Here is a 17,146-nt window from a genome sequence, read left to right on the forward strand (position 1 = left end):
GCCGATTTAAAAAAAAAAAAAAAAAAACCTTTTTTTTTTTTTAAATCTTGATGAGATCTATTCATGCATTTCATGAATATGACACATTTCATCTTTATTGCCTGAAGGGAAGCAATTTTGACAACTTTCCTATTGCGCACGCTCACATGTTACATAATAGACCGTGTCGAAAACACACACCTGTTGGAACAAGCCAAGAATGTTCCTTTTCCACTCAGTAGTCATTCCACTTTTTTTGTAAATAAAAACACAAGGGCTTCGTTTTTCATTTTGGAGATAATTTATTTGAACAAAAACATGACTTTCCCGTTATAAAATATCCATATATAAAACAAAAAAAAATGCGTATATGTACCTATGGCCATAACCACATAAGAAATATGAATTCCCGCCGACAAAGCAGGAAAGGTGGAGCAGGAGGTTGTGTTATATAGGAAGTGCATTACGAAAAGGAATGATGCAGAATGATGACATCATCAATGTGACTGCTTGTTGGTCTGCGGGGGGTCCTGGAAGGACTGCAAGTCCTGCCCAATGTACTCTGACACTGTGGATTAAGAATGACAAAATGTGCTCAAGATTTGATATTGTATACGCTTATAATCAGTATAAAGTAATACAAGGTAGTATTCCAGCCTAAAAGTAATTCATAATCATCAGAATTTTTTTTTTTTAAAGAAAAAGATATGAACAAGTGAGATGGACATGAGTATTTTTTCAAGGAAAATGGGTAATCTTAGGTACACTTATTTTTCCTGAGTAAAACTTTTATTTTTAATGAGGAAAATGTAATATATAAAGCAGTATAAAAGTGAAAAAGTCTCAATTTTCAAGGGGAACAAAGTCAGTCTTATGATAATAGGTTCTTTTACCAGATAAGTCATTTCTCTTATTTGGATAAGTATAGAGTGCTATTTTTCAGGAAAAGGGCAAATCGGAATCGACTTGCATTATTTTGAGGACCAAGGTGTTATTTTTGTCTCGTAACGAAAAGGTTTAGTCTTTTCTTTGCAAAAACAAAATATTGTTCTGTAAAACAAAAAAAATATATATTCTTCCAAGAATAAAGTTGTATTTCTTCAGACAAAAGTAATATTACAGGGGAAAGACATGATTAGGTTTAGGTAATAAAGTTGTATTTTTTGCGATCAAAATCTTATCTAATCGATGTAAGCAATCTAATCTAAAAATTTACATTTTGAAAACTAAATTTGTTAGCTGCGCGAACACAAATGTTCCTCTGCAGAGAAGCAACGCGTGTTTGACTGTTACAGACTCTGATGTACCGGTTTAGCAGAAAACGCGTGAAAGAGGCAACTGTCTGTCACTCGAATTTGTCAAGAAACTTCGCTACCGTGGGCAGGTTAGTGTCTCACTCTTGTACATTTCATTTGAACGCCTCATACTCACCTTCCTCAAATGTGATGGGGTGCATGTTGTTGGAGCTGGTGAACTCCAGAGGGCACTCCTGAATCTTGGCATCCCTCTCATCCCTGTGGCCCATTCCCAGAAGACCCCCTTGGGGGTCCCATCGCTCATAGTTGGAGTAAGGCGCTGAACACATGTCCTGATAGGTGCTCAGATGTGTAGGGGGCGAGGGGCACATCTCCTGAGGATAAGCAGAGTACTGGGCGTACGGCGGGGTCGGAACAGGAGGAAGAGGCGAGGTGGAGATCGGGCTGCCGGCTGGGAAAGGGCTAAGAGAGGAGGAGTGGGAGGGAGAGGGTGAGGAGGACAGGTAGGGTGAGTCGAGCCAGGGAGAGGGGGAGGGTGGTTGGGGACTGCGCAAGTACAGAGGGGGGAGGAGCTCAGTGAAACCCAGCTCCAGGTTCTCAAAGCTGGGGTGATGCTCGGACACGACGGGGCCCGTCCCGCCAGGCTCCGCTGTCACAGTGTCAGCGCCATACTCCTCCTGGTAATCCAGGCTGGTGCATGGAGGAGAGTAGGTGGGCGGATAGGGGGACAGGTTGAATCCAAGCGCCGTCTGCTCGTCTGTCATGGGGTCGGACCTCACATTCATTCTGGACTGACCCCCCACCGAAGAACACACCGCCCCTTCCTGCTGGGACTTTAGAGGTGGTGCCTGGGACCGGGAGAGCAGTGGGTCTTCTTCCTTAAACATAACTGCAGGAAAAACAATAACAACCTATTGTGCCACCTATCCTCTACTACAGCAACATTGTATGATGTGAATACTAACTGGGGACATATTTGAAGCAATGAGTGCTGCTCCTTTTCCTCTTCCCATTGGAAATGTAAAGACTGACCGACACTGGATGAGAGATGGACAGGTCACAGTAGGGCGGAACCCTTGTGCACAGCAAACACTGGTGGGAGAAACATGTTGATGCTGAATGAAAAGAAGAACTCTATCCTTCCTCTCATCCGAGACTTCTTCTCCCCAGCCACTTCATCAAGCTCTTCAAGTGGTATTCTGAGGCCTTCACAGGGCAGCTGAGAGACTTTAGTCCCCCTAGCATGTCCTGCATCATCCCGGAGGCATCTTCACTCATCTTGGTCCTCTCGACGAGTCACTCTACCCAGAACACCTCCTGGATGACTGAGTTTCTCAACCTGTCTCTAAGCTAGTACCAAGACAACCTGCAGAGTGAACGTATTTTCTTGGCTTCCATCAGTGACCTTGTTCATTCAGTCACCAGCCACACCTTGTGATCATCCACACTAATAGGTAAAGAGAGAACTTGGTGCGCAACAATTACCTCATTGCTGTTGTCACGGTCCACTTGAGCTTCCTCTTCCCACTGAAGTTTACCGTCTAATTATTCGGAACACAGGGCAGGAACAAAAACAATCACCGACTAGCCTAAAGTAACTGGCGGATGACCACACTTGATCATCAATGTTCCATCATTTGTTGAGGAACCAAAAACAATAATGGACACGGTCCTCTGCTCACCTGTGCTTCTCTCCATGAAAACAACTCTAGAGATTGCCATGAAGTTGGTGCCGCTCAGCAGGAGCTCCTCGCCGCCCTCAACCGAACAGGAAGTGAGGCTGACTGACTCAATGACGGGGAGCTCCTGTGCCGACCGCTGGGCTACAACCGTCGAAAGATAAAATCAAGCCCACGTGTCGAACCGCCATTCAGAAGCCACACGGGAGCGACCACTTACAGCACTCTATAGGCAGCGAGACCACCTGCAGGGCCAGTACCCGACCAGGGGGAGCAGCAGGGGGCGCCAGAGGGAGGTGGGTTCGGAAGACCAAGCGCACCCGCGTGTTCTTCCTACCGACGTCAGTTTCGCCCTTCCTCAGCTCAATGTCCGAGTTCCTCAGCTTGAGAATCCCAGCACAGTCGATTCTGTTGTGTTTATTGACATGATTATCTGCCCCGTCATCTTTCAAACAGAACCTAGGTCTACTTACAGTGCAGTCATGTGGTTCTCTGGGTTGAGGGGAATATCCAGCACTTTTGTTCCCACCTGGATGGTCTCATGACTGGTGGTCCCAACCATTTTCCCAGTCACTCTGAAAAAAGAAAAAACATTTTAAGAGGGCGACCAAAGTCCATTTCTGTCACTTGGTTCTATATTTAGTTTGTGGTCATCTCCCATGAGAAGACTTGTGAGATCAGATCAACATCATCTTTCCAAAGCTTCTAAGTACGTACCTGTGTATCTGATAAAATGGGTGTGGCCTGATGGACCGATCATCTGCGGTTCCGACAAAAACCTGGAGGGAAAGCGATTTCCTCTCGTTGTAGCCGAGGAGCTGGAAAGAGAGACGGTGGTGGGTGGTGAGAACTTACACCAAAACTCATATCTTACATTTCAAATATTATGAGCCTAAAATATCCAGGGACTTATAGCAACAGGAAGAACAATTATATGTGCTTCCTTTGGGGGCAGGAGGTACAATAAAACTGCATGTCCACCTCTTTCCATTCATACCACATATGTCATGGCTTCCTGTGAGAATATCAACTTTGTGTTTAGTAAACAGGTGACATTTTCACTTTGAGTTAGTCAATTTGGGCGTAAATTGAAACACAATCATTTCATTATTATGTTTTTTGTGAATTGTTTTGTTTGATGAGTAAAGAGGGCGACAGTCAGAAGTTGACAAAACTACTTGAATGTTACAACAGTCCCTGTCATTCGGTGGTCTTTACCACTTTGCGCCCCCCCACCCCCAACCTCCCATGATACCACTATTGGTGACACCTTGACAACAGGATGTCCAGTCGGAGCAGCCTTGACGGCTCCTCGGCTCCCCTCGGTCTCGTAGTGGGCTCGGTGGTGCGGACGGGGCTGCACCTCGATGCGTAGTTCGTACTGGTCAAACTGGGAGGGCAGGGGCCAGTCGAGCGGCGGGAGGGCATTTGACCTACACGTTTGGATGACAAGGTTAAACTGGCAATCTGTAAAGTGATTTATCAGACGCCCTCTGGCTTCAATAAAACTGTGGTCGAAGTGAAACAGACCCCACAGGCTAAAGGAGGTAAAGATGAGTCCTTACCTGAAGAGAGGACTGTGGGCGTTGCCTCGAGTCCGCCCCCAAGCCAGAGCAGGGGGTACCGAAAGGTAGTCCATACTCATTGAAGAGGGGTCTCTCCTGGTCTGTGTGGTCTCTGGGGCCTGCTCCTGATCCCTTGGAGACAACTGGTGGGGGATCGGGGAGGAGGGGGTATTTTTGGATGGATTAAGGCTTCGTCATACTCGCACGGACTTTGCCTTTATACTCCAGCACAACTGACGCATGCAGTTTTGAAAATATGATGCAGTTCTTCTCCAAGTATGAGATGTCACTAAGGTATTGGTATTGGCTAGGATGGCACAGCGTGGTTTCCTCAGCACATTTTGGTCATTTCCAGTAGCTGTTTTTACTTTACGTAAGAAGGAACAAAACAACAACGGCGACCATGGAGGAGTGTCTGCTTGAACAAATGGACCTAAATGAAGAGGTGATACGTTTACTTCTGCTGCAAAATCGATCGAGAAGGTGGCGGCTTGGTTGGAATGTGGAGGAACGCTGAGTAGGTCATCGCACCATGTGACTAAAACGTGCCAATCACGAGCGATGAGTTCCACGGCTTTCCACGCGTGGCAGGTAAGGGTTGGTACAGGGTTGATTTGGAGTTAATTAGGGTTTGGAGATTGAGTTAGGGTCAATTTTTAGAGTCTGAGTTAAGCAAGGGTTTTTGGTTGGGTTTGGGATCAGGTATGAGCTGGGGTTTAGGCCTCGGAAATCTACAACCATTTACTCATATGATACCAGTACCTGCTCCACTGATGTCTTCCTCGTTTTCTGTGGGATGCTGAGCTCACAGCTACCAGACGAAGTCTGCAACAGAGGGCCCGAGTCTCCTCCCTCCAGGCCCTGCAGTTCATCAGAGTAGCTCCCCCTTCGGGACGAGCACGGGGAAGCAAGGGGCGAGTTTCTCCGCTTCTTTCCTCCCGGAGAAGATGGCCGAGAGGACGGCGACAGCCCGAAATTGAGCGTGGCCTCGCTGAGCTCCTCGTCTTCCACCAGCAGAGAGTCGCAGCTGGAGCCCGGACTCAACCAGCCACGGGAAGAGGGGCTGGAAGCAGGGCTGGGACTAAGCGACCCCGGGTACCTGTCTCGGTAGGTGAAGGGGTCCAGCAGGGGGAGGTAGAGATGCTCTTTGTCCCACCTACGTCCGCCCTCCACGTCCCATGAGAGGGCGGATGCCGGCTCATCTTCAGGGGAGATGGTGGTGATCTGGATGCTAGGACACTCCACCACACGGGACTCTGAAACCTGTCAGGTTCTTTCTTTGACTCCTCCATTTTCACCCATCGAAATTTTATGAGAAATTTTCTGACCTGAACGGAGCGTGCCGGCAGGCTCTCATAGGTGCCCCTGAATTCTCTAGCCAGCGCTCTCCGCGGAGGCGGGGAATGCATCCCGGCCCGCTGGTTGGCCGAGGGTGGCGGGCTGGGGGCGCTAACTGGGGAGTGCTCCACATGAGTGGTGGGACGGTGTCTGTCTGGATCTGATTGAAGAGGAACGTTAGAAAACACTTTAGATTTGTGGCATAAATATTCAAATATAGTCGTTATAGATTCTATTCTATTTTTGGGGAAGGGGGTTATATTGTAGGTCAACCCCCCCGACCCCCCCACCCCCCAAAAAAAACCCTACACCGTGACGACTGCCTTGGGGAACATTCTGCATGAGAAAGCCTCATTACATCTATTGAATGTTGTAAACATCATTACATGGCAAGTGTATCCATTTCCATCATCGTTAGCCATGCATTAATTTGACTTGGTTTGCTGGAATCTAATTGTTGCCATACGAGCGGCTCACGCACAGTTAGCATCTTTACCGAGCCCTTTTCAATCCCAACGTGCATTTTGTTCACAAATGTATGCTTTCTAAAGCAAAATGTTCACATATTAGCCATAGACCATGCAGAAAAAACATTTACGCGAAAGTTTGATGCTATTATTACTGTGCTACACTAACAACGGGCTGAAGTTAGAAAGCTAACCAGCTAACAGCTAATGTTACTCTGTCTAAGGTCCGCCACACACAGCGATGTGGTTAAACCCGAATGGACTGGGTGCGGATCACGTCATAAACGGGTGAGTTGCAGATTCACCCCTGCACATTGAGTTGGTTACTATGGACAGCGAACCTGTATCGGCGTTTGATGCTGTGGACACAGTATATTGTTCTTTATCATAATTATTTATCCATAAATAGTGTGGATACAGTACTTAAAAAGAAGCCCACTTGAACGTACCACTATGGTATGTACCGTGTGTAGATTTTGGCCACAAGGTTTGCTTTTTCTTTTACAGCCACATACAGTGAAGAAAATAAGTATTTGAACACCTTGCTATCAAGTTCTCCCACTTAGAAATCATGGAGGGGTCTGAAATTTTTTCTCACACTGTGAGAGAGATCATCTAAAAAGAAAAATGGGCTACAGAGTAATTGCCAAAAAAACATCCACTGTTGGAGCAATCATTAGAAAATGGAAGAAGCAAAACATGACTGTCAATCTCAATTGGAGTGGAGCCCCGTGCAAAGATATCACTTCGTGGGGTCTCAGTGATCCTTAGACAGGTGAGGAATCAGCCCAGGACTACACGACAGGACTTGGTCAATGACCTGAAAAGAGCTGGGATCACCGTTTCCAAGATGACTGTTGGTGATACACTAAGACGTCATGGTTCGAAATCATCCATGGCACGGAAGGTTCCCCTGCTTAAACCAGCACACGTCAAGGCCCATTTTAAGTTTGCCAATGACCATTTGGATGATACAGACGAGTCATGGGAGGAACGTTTTTCAGTCAGATGAGACCAAAATTGAACTTTTTGATCATAATTCCACTCACTGTGTTTGGAGGAAGATGAATGATGAGTTCCATCCCAAGAACACCATCCCTACTGTGAAGCATGGGGGTGGTAGCATCATCATGCTTTGGGGGTGTTTTTCTGCACATGGGAGTGGATGACTGCACTGTATTCAGGAGAGGACGACCGCGGCCATGTATTGTGAGATTTTGGGGAACAACCTTTTTCCCTCAGTCAGAGCATTGAAGATGGGTCGTGGCTGGGTCTTTCAACATGACATTGACCCGAAGAACACAGCCAGGAAAACCAAGGAGTGGCTCCGTAAGTAGCATATCAAGGTTCTGGCGTGGTCTAGCCTGTCTCCAGACCTAAACCCAATAGAGAATCTTTGGAGGGAGCTGAAACTCCATGTTTCTCAGCGACAGCCCAGAAACCTGTCTGATCTAAAGAAGATCTGCATGGAGGAGTGGGCCAAAATCCCTCCTGCAGTGTGTGCAAACCTGGTGAACAACTACAGGAAACGTTTGACCTCTGTAATTTCAAACAAAGGCGACTGTACCAAATATTAACATAGGTTTTCTCAGGTGTTCAAATACTTATTTGCAGCTGTATTACACAAATAAATAATTAAAAAATTGGACATTGTGATTTCTGGATTTTCCTTTTTAGATGATCTCTCTCACAGTGGACTTGCACCTAATGATGAAAATTTCAGACCCCTCCATGATTTCTAAGTGGTAGAACTTACAATATAGCAGCAGGGTTTTCAAATACTTATTTTCTTCACTGTATGAATTTACTCGTGTCTGATCGATTGGGCGCTCATGAAAACAGTCGCTCAACCACGGAAATTAAATTGGGTTTAGCTGTGTCTCTATGTGTCCAGCTTCCTCAAAATAAATTGTTTCATTTTATTCAGTTTTTAAATTCTTATCAGTCCATAATGTTCACTAATTAGCTGGAATGTTCAACACAATGTGAAATATTAACAAAATATCTAGCAATGTGTTGAAATCAGCATGCCGGCCGATTAGCACCTAGATCATTTCTGTCCATAATGATGATCAATTCATGTTGCAATTAGCTGGCTGGTGTCGTGCTATCTCTCTAAACAAACACAGATCTAAAACTATTTTCATATTTTTTTCTGCCAGTGTGCTATCATTACTGTTTATCTACTATAGCTAGCTGAAGGAAATGAAGAAAATGTTTATATGTTGTTGCCTATGTTTTATAGTTGTATATATTTTTTTTTTTGGGGTGGGGGTCGCTTCAGGCAAACATGCAGCACCCAATTCGCTTTTCTTATAATCACTGGCACTATGTGATGTAAAACTCTAGTGTTGGATATATTATTGATTTTGTTGGCAATTCACACATGCTAATGTGTTTCTCGCCAAGCGGTTGACCGCAGCTAATCCTCACGCTAAGCTAATTGTTTCGAGAAGTTAAATAAGAAAATGAACAAACAGTGAAAGGATAATAAATATTGTTGCTCAATCCTCCCCCGCAACTAGAAAAGCGAACAGGAGCTTTCACTTAAGTACGCCAGCAAAAAAAAAAAAAAGGCTCAAAATCTGGCTGCTTGTGTCAAACTTGATTATATCAGTTGTGTATAACTGTACTATAAATTATAAGGCCCTTTTCATAATTCCGCAAAGTCATATGGAAAGCATTTATTCAATAGCTGCCACGCACACACACACACAAACACACACACGGACCACCTTTTTTTGGCCCAGACAATAAACACTCACGGCACTCACGAAATGTCGAAATGTAATCTACGTTTGGCTCACACAACGCTATCGCTTATTATCTTCTGCTAATGTTGATTATTCACACCGTAACTTCCGATTGTTATGTTTTGTTTTTTCATTGTAGTTTTTTTTTGGTTTGTTTTGGAGGGGACCAAAGCGGACACACAACAGCAACTCAATCAAGGTTGGGGGGGAAAAAAAGAAAAAATGTTTCCTGGCAACAACAATATTTCCAAGTCATTAAAGCTGCTGCAGTGCTGGAACATTGCGGCTAAAAAAAGAAAGGAAAAATAAAATGCAGAAAATATGTGAAAAAATAAAGTGTTAAAAAATAAGGGGAAATGATTTGTAAAAGGATAAAATAAAAAACATATGCGTGAAAAATACATTTAAAGGCAAGTGTGGAAAAAATAAATGTGAAAAAAACCACAATGATTACTGAATAATAATCATAATAATAAACTAGATACCTGGTAAAATACAAATGAAACAATTAATAAAAAATTGTTAAATATAAGAATAACTTTAAATTCACCGTAGTAATATATCCCATATGACTAATTACTGCACTCCATCATAGAGCGAACAATCAAACTTTTTCTTGAACCATTCATTTGCATTTCAAAACAATTTATCGTCGTAGAAAATATTGGAACTACTCATATTCCGTTCAAGGGTCAGTCCGCTGTCATCGTGGGACCTTTCAGCGTCCAATTTTCGTGACAAAACTGTGATGCGCTGGAGAGTCGCAGATGCGCCTTGAACGTCAATCACAGTGGTGGGTGTTTGCTGAAATGACCTCTCACGTGAAATCATGCATATTTTTTTCAAATTTAGAGGTGTAGTTATTTCTAGTTGAAGTCCTAATAGTGAGACTATACTGGTATTTTCATTATTTTCCACCTCAGTCATTTGATGCCGACTAACCTGAGCTCTCATATGAAATCATACATGATTCAGATTTTTGGGTGACGTTGAAGCAAGTTTTTTTCCTTTCATTTTTTGCCAGAGTCATGCGACTTCTGCAGCTGTTCAACTTATTTCAGGAGTAGTTTATTTCTCAGGTTTGATCCTCACTGAACTGAGCTCAGCATATATCTAAGTGAATGGTGGCCTAATATTTTTGCTCTAATATTTATGCATATCACAAAGCCGGAAGCTGTGCCTTAAAACCCCTCAAAGTGTATTTGAGTGTGGCGCCTCCGGATTTTCTCCCATTTGTTGGGCCTTGGTTTATTGATTTAATTTGTTCTCAAATCTTTCTTCCCCATTGAAAGGTGTTCAAGTACTTAAAAAAAACAGCAACAAAAAAATTGTAAAAATATTATATTACTTGTAAAAGCCTATCAGAGCAGCATAATTATATAGAAGCGAAATAATTGAACAGTGTTTCATGATATTTCAGTGGGCAGTGTGATGTATAACGTGGTGTGCACCTCCTGGCCGCCAGGGGGCAGACATGCCATTTGATGATCACCTCAAACAACAGTTTGGCAGCGAGTGAAAAATTCTTCAGAAAAGAGGCTTCAAGCTTTTTATTTGTACTCCCAGTTGAAAATTGCTGTCAAACTCAACATAAAATAAATTGAATTAGTTGCTGTGTATTTAAAAAAAAAAAGCATAGCTTTGCTTTGGATTAGCTTAATGCATGCAAACGATCCAAAACGGCTTTGATAGGCTGATGAATAGGGTCGGTGTCGCAGTTATAACGCTTTAATCTACAGATATTTGATGGAGCATATAACAATAAACAGGGATAGTGTATATTCTTTATCCTCTGCAAAGAAAGACGAATATTGCTGAAACCTACTGTATTATCCAGCCCCCACGTTGCCATGGTGTGCACCCAAAGAAGGAGCAGCAGAGTGAGGCATTGTAGTGAGGCAAAAAAAACCAAAACCATTTAATTCTTTACATTCTATGATTATGGTATCACTCTCTGCTTTTATAAAGTGCAATGCCGGATCGTAGAGTGCTACTTTTTTGGAAGGCTGGATCAGATTGAAGCCATTTCCATTCATTTTAATGGAGAAAGATCATTTGAGGTACGAGTGTCGTCACGAAACGGATTCAACTTGTATCTCAAGGCACCACCGTATTGGTGTGTGTAGGGTGGGGTGGGGTGGGGTGGGGGGTGGAGGTTCCTTCCCACATGGCAGCTGTTAACTCACACGCATGCCTGATTAGAACCACATTGAGTCTGCATGCACACACACACACACACACACACACACATGTGAAGTCTACCACACACACACACACACACACTCACACATGCATGCACGTATGTTCCCATCCATGTTAGACCTGACTGACCCACACTGGTGCTGCTGTCAGAGGGCTCCGCGGAGCCGGAGCCGGAACCGTCCTCCTCCGGTCGCTGCGCGTCCTCCTCAAACACCAGCTTGAACTCGAACTCGCCTTCCTCCCAGCCGGAGCCCGGCGCGGCCCCCATCGGCGATGAGTGCTCCCCCCCCCAAAAAAAAAAAAAAAATTAAAGTTTTTTTTCTTCCGAGGAGTAGGAAAAGGGATGGGGGTGTGTGTCGGGGTGGGGGGTGGGGGGGGGATTCTCTTCTCTTTAAGTGCACGTCATGACGCAGACCACCTTCACTCTTGGCAGAACTTTTCCGCTCGTCTTCAAACTTGACGTCTCGCGTTTCCCAAAGTTTTTTTTGTCTCTTTCCCAGTCAGTCTTTTCTGTCATCCTCACGCTACACGGGAAAAAAAGAGGAGGAGAAGGAAGAGGAGGAGGAGGGGGGAAAAGAAGTTGATGAAATATTTTTGTCGTCCTTTACCCTTAATTGCCTCTGGGTGGGTTCTACCGCTCATTCGCTCGGTCCCCATAGGGTCTCCCTGCCCGTCAATCATTCCACCCCCCGCCCCCTTCACCCCCACTCCGCTCACATCCTCTTCCTCCTCCTCCTCCCATCAACTTTGCCGTGTGACCACCACGGCCCTGAATGCATCACTCCCCCCTTTTTTGGCTGTCGTTCTCCCTTCGCCGCCCCCTTCCCGTCCCCCCTCCTTCCTCGTCCTTCCTTCTTCTTCGTCTTCCCCTTCTTCTTCTTCTCCTCCCCTGTTCCCACTTTTTTACGAGCCCCTCTGCCTCCCTCCCCTCCTTCGCTCTTCGTCAGAGATCTGGTTCTCATTACCCGCTGCAGTCTGTCTGAGTCAGGAGACGAAAAACTTAAATAAACACCCCTCTCTCCGGCTCAGACCAGCTCTCCGGCCCCAGCCCCCTCGCCACTCGGGAGTCATTGGGAGTCACGTCGGAGCTACTCCGGGGGGTCTCGCTGGCTTGCCGACAACGCCCTAAAAGCCGCATAAATGTCAGGCCCAAGACTGTTTAAGAATCTACTATTATTTGCAACAATGGCGGCCATTAACCAATGACCAAAAACTCAAATGTCTCACAATTTTGGGGGCAGCCATTTTTCTAGTACGCAAGCTGTGGCAGAAAAATCCCTGGACTGTTGTCATAAAATAGATTTGTTAAATATCTGAACTACAAGTAATTCCCCTGGGGTCTTACTTCTAATGCACTCCTTGAATTGATTCCTTCCGGGATCCTCCGCAGTTGCGTCCAAACCAGTCAATCAAGTCTGGAAAAGGGTTCCCCTTGATCTCGGGTGCTCAATGCGTCCATCACATGACCGTGTAACAAAAAAATTACCCCTCATCCTATCATCCGTCTTGTCGCTTAATTCGAGCGTGCCCAATACTCGATTGACTGACAGTCGGTTTGACCATCCATCCATCCATTTTCTATGCCGCTTATCCTCACGAGGGTTGCGGAGAGTGCTGGAGCCTATCCCAGCTGTCAACGGGCAGGAGCCGGGGTACACCCGGAACTGGTTGCCAGCCAATCGCCGGGCACATAGAGACAAACACCCGCCCTCACAATCACACCTATGGGCAATTTAGAGTGTCCAATTAATGTTGCATGCTTTTGGGATGTGGGAGGAAACCGGAGTGCCCGGAGAAAACCCACGCAGGCACTGGGAGAACATGCAAACTCCACACGGGGAGGGCCGTGATCGAACCCGGGTCCTCAGAACTGTGAGACCAACGCTTAATCAACTGAACCACTGTGCCGCCGTCGGTTTGATCAATCCTGGCCTTTTCGCGTGTCACATGTCACTGCACATGTGCACAAAATTTGGGTACCGCTGACCTTGATGAGCCAGACAGAAAATAATAAATCACATGGAGCATGGTCAGGTCTAATCTAGTCTCGACAGGTCGGGCGAATATGGAGATTGTTTCAGGAACTGTCTGATGTTCAGGGCATTGTGAGAGTTTTCCAATGGCGGGGAAACCTCAAAAGTTTGTAGTTTACTCTCGTCTTTTTGTGAGACCATTTTCGGAACTTTTCAGACACACTTTGTACTGAATGTTGTTCAAATTGGGTAGCAATCGGACAAAAACTCCCTTTTGCAAAAAAAAAAAAAAAAAGAAAAAAATAGTTGTTGATATTGTTGCATCACCTGCAAAATTTGTTGGAAATCCCATGAAATTCTCATGAGTGGATTTTAATTTTTTTTTTAAATCTCCGTATCTGAGTGACATTTTGAAGGAAATACGATAAAATTCTCAGGAGAACTGATCCTGTATTTGTTTATTTATTTATTTATTCATTTACTTTTTTAAATTTAATTTTGTAGAAAATGCAACAAAATCTCAATAGAATGGGTACTTTTCTTCTAAAAAAAAAAAAAAAAAGTATATTACATTTTAAAACCCAAACAATTTCTTAAGAGGATTAACTGGTAAACGAAGCATGGGGGCGGACACATTTTAACTTATCCAATGTGGAAAGTTTTTTTTTTTTTTTTTTCCCCTCCAGGGTGTGACAATAACATTTTCCCGTGAAAAAAAACAAGGATGAAAATTGTCTAAAATTATCTTTTGTCAGCTGATCATGAAATTGTGTCCTTGTGCCAATGAACAAAAAGGACATATCTTCTGATGCGGAACAAGGTCTCCGTCGTTTATTCAAATGCGTGGATGTGCTGATTGTCCCCGAGGTTGATTTTTTTAGACATCTTTGTGCTTTCTCTTTGTCTTTGCCAAGTGTCGCCCCCAAGTGGCGGATCGCATCATCTTGTTCTCAACGTGAACGACACACAGGCCGAGAACGAAAGAGAGAAAGTAAGTCATAAGATTCTAATTTTGGAACGTTTTCTTGGCCATTTTTAATCAATATAATTCTCCATCCGTACATTTTTTTTAGCCGCTTATCCTCATAAGGGTCGCAGGGAGTGCCGGGGTCTATTCCAGCTGTCAACGGGCAGGAGGTGGGGTACACCCTGGACTAGTTGCCAGCCAATCGCACGGCACATCCAGACAAACAGTTGCACTCACAATCACATCTCGGGGCAATTTCGAGTGTCCAAAGGAAACCGGAGTATAATTTATAATGAATTGATATTTTGTAAACTTAGATTGGTTTCAAGATGGCATTTAGCTAATTTGTTTTAAGAAGCAAGACAATAATTTTCTAGGAAGTCGTATTTCAGTATTTATTTTTAGATTTTAGATTTCATTCTCATTCTTTGAAAAACAGTGGGGTTTTTTTTTATTTAAAAACAAATTTTTCGTGGAAAAAGTACAAAAAATCCTATTTTGGGGGAAAAAATATTTTTTCAAGGAAGAATTTTTATTTGTATTTTTAGGAAAAAGGATTCAGATCTTTTATTTTTTTTATTGTTTTTATATAATTGAAAAAAGTCAGGGACCCACTTTGTGTAGTGGTACACATATCCAATTTTGGCATAGGCAGCGTGGGTTCAATTCCCGCTCAGTGATGGTCTCAATACAGTATTCGCCCTACGACTGACTGGCGACCAGTCCAGGGTGTAGTCCGCCTTTCGCCGGAAGTTGAGTGGGATAGGCTCCACCACTCCTGTGACCCTTGTGAGGATAAATGAAAGTAAAATTAATTTTTAGGAAAAAATACTATGTTCAGAAAAGGTCCAAGTTCTGTGTAATAATTTTATAATTGTTTTTCAAGTAAAATGCATTATAAATGGGCTTTTTTTTTTTTAGAAACAAAAGTCAAAGTCACAAAAGTTTTCTTAAAGAATAAATATTATTTTAGAGTAATACTCAACATTTTTTAAGGAAGTCATATTTTTAAAGAAGTCTTTTTGGGAAGAATTGTATTTCTTTTCCCAAAAAATGTGATGGTTGTAAAAGATTTTTTTAAAAGAGATTTATTTAGGACTCGCTCAATATTTTATTATGTTTTATTTATTCATTGCTATTTCAGTGCGGCCCTCAACATTTGTCTCTTAACAGTCACGCAAAATGTTCCGAAAAGGCAGACCTGCTTACCTTGCTCCATTGAATCGTACAACACGATGACAATTCCCTGTCATATTGTCTGACACCAGCACAATTGAGCATGTGGTCGATCTTCATTATTTTCCACATTCTCATTGACAGCAGCCATTAACACGTGCCCCCCACCCCCCCATCGCCCCCCAACCACGTTGGTCTCACTGTCAGCTGGACTCTGACATCTGGGACTCCGCTGGTCAGTTGCCAGCGGAAAGTCGGCATCACCCTGAGAGGACGCTTATTTTCCTGAGGAAAAGTTCTAACTGGTGATCGGAGAGCGTGACAACTGGAGGGGGGGGGGGGGGGGGGGACACACACTTGGCAGCTCCTGGAACATGTGGTACGACCCAAGACCTGGCAAAAACCACAAAGTTGATATTTCCCACTGAGACGTCTGGAAAAAAAAGTACTCGAGCTTATTCTCATTATCCCATTTGGAGGAAATCCCACTCATTTCTTATGGAAGCACCACTTTGCTATTTATAAATAAGCTCTCTTTGATTTTATACAAATTCTAAATAATTTTTGTGAGACCAGACCAGTTTCCAGAAAAATATTAATAATAATGCGACGTTTTGTAGGAATCCCACTAGATTCTTATAACAAAGTGTTCATTTTTATCTAAAGCTTTTTAAATTTAAAGGTTATTCAATTTTTTAAATTCTTATGAACAAATTACTAATAAATTTTAAAAAGTTACTTTTGATAAAACATCCTATTAATTTGTCATGAGTCATTTCTTTTTACAAAATGTTCTTAGAAATCCTTGGAAATTCTCATGAGAGCCGTCCATTTTCCACACTGTCAAAAATATGAAATAGGAAATCCTACAAAAATCTCAATTGTAAAACGTTTGTTTGTTACTCTAATGTGTGTGCTACATCTCTGCGAAATATTTTCTATGGAAATCGATAGAATTCTATAGAATTTGTACAGAACAGCTTGTTCTGTAGAACTTTGGCTGTGAATTTCTATAGAAATTCTACAGGACTTGGGTCCTAAAGTTCTATAGTTCTTTAGAAATTCTGTAGAAATGTTCTATCGAAAATTTTTAGCAGAGATCCATCCATCCAGTATCTTTCCTCTTATCCGCTTAACCTCACAAGGGTCGCAGGGAGCGCTGGAGCCTATCCCAGCAGTCAACGGGCAGGAAGCGGGGACAGCCTGAACTGGTTGCCAGCCAATCGCGGGGCACATAGATTTAAAGAGCCGCACCCACAATCGCACCTAGGGGCAATTTAGAGTGTCCAATTCATGTCGCATGTGCTTGGGATGTGGGAGGAAAGAAACTGGAGAGCCCGGAGAAAACCCACGCAGGCAGAGGAGAACAAGAAAACTCCGCACAGGCGGGGCCGGGATCAAACTCAGGTCCTCAGAACTGTGCGTTACCACGGCATGTGTGTGCTACATTTTGTAGGAAATTCGACTGAATTCTAGTGAAAGACCAATATTGTTTATTTTCAGGGTCGATACCAATTGTTAGTAGTCAAGGAGGATGAAAAACGATAATTGGAGGCAATATTCATTTTGCGGTAAAAAAAGGAAAATATCAAAATATGAAGTCATCAAAACTCCCAATTTTTCGACTCAAAATTGTTAGCTTTGGATATAGCATGAAAAAAGCATGGCCTTTTTTTTTTTTAACTCACGTTCTTCTTTTCCTTCACGTTACAAAACCAAATTAAGCCAAGAAAGTGTGTTTAATACGTGTTTTTTATTGAAATGCAAAAAAAAAAAAAAAATTACATTGTC

At 43.4% G+C, this 17,146-nt stretch overlaps 1 protein-coding gene across 1 annotated transcript; it reads right to left on the reverse strand.

Moving 5' to 3' along the window:
- Positions 1-289: 289 nt before the first annotated feature.
- On the reverse strand, positions 290-11,923 carry nfatc4 (nuclear factor of activated T cells 4). Its single transcript, XM_061838301.1, has 13 exons — positions 11,369-11,923; positions 5,808-5,977; positions 5,242-5,742; positions 4,480-4,622; positions 4,185-4,347; positions 3,632-3,732; positions 3,388-3,489; positions 3,135-3,322; positions 2,918-3,058; positions 2,721-2,776; positions 2,201-2,327; positions 1,411-2,124; positions 290-547 (listed from the first exon to the last, which is right to left on the reverse strand). The coding sequence occupies exons 1-13, from the start codon at positions 11,505-11,507 to the stop codon at positions 477-479; spliced, it is 2,616 nt and encodes an 871-aa protein (XP_061694285.1). The 5' UTR covers positions 11,508-11,923; the 3' UTR covers positions 290-476.
- Between the last annotated feature and the right edge of the window lie 5,223 nt (positions 11,924-17,146).

This window comes from Syngnathoides biaculeatus, chromosome 13, assembly GCF_019802595.1.
Source record: "Syngnathoides biaculeatus isolate LvHL_M chromosome 13, ASM1980259v1, whole genome shotgun sequence".
Classification (NCBI taxonomy): Eukaryota; Metazoa; Chordata; class Actinopteri; order Syngnathiformes; family Syngnathidae; genus Syngnathoides; species Syngnathoides biaculeatus.

Bases quoted from the DNA above. Each gene is read 5' to 3' on its own strand.
- nfatc4 (XM_061838301.1), bottom strand. From the start codon at position 11,507: ATGGGGGCCGCGCCGGGCTCCGGCTGGGAGGAAGGCGAGTTCGAGTTC. The intron at 2,125-2,200 runs GTTAGTATTCAC...TTTTTCCTGCAG, and splicing joins TTGCTTCAAATATGTCCCCA to TTATGTTTAAGGAAGAAGAC. The intron at 548-1,410 runs GTGAGTATGAGG...CTTAATCCACAG, and splicing joins CCCCATCACATTTGAGGAAG to TGTCAGAGTACATTGGGCAG.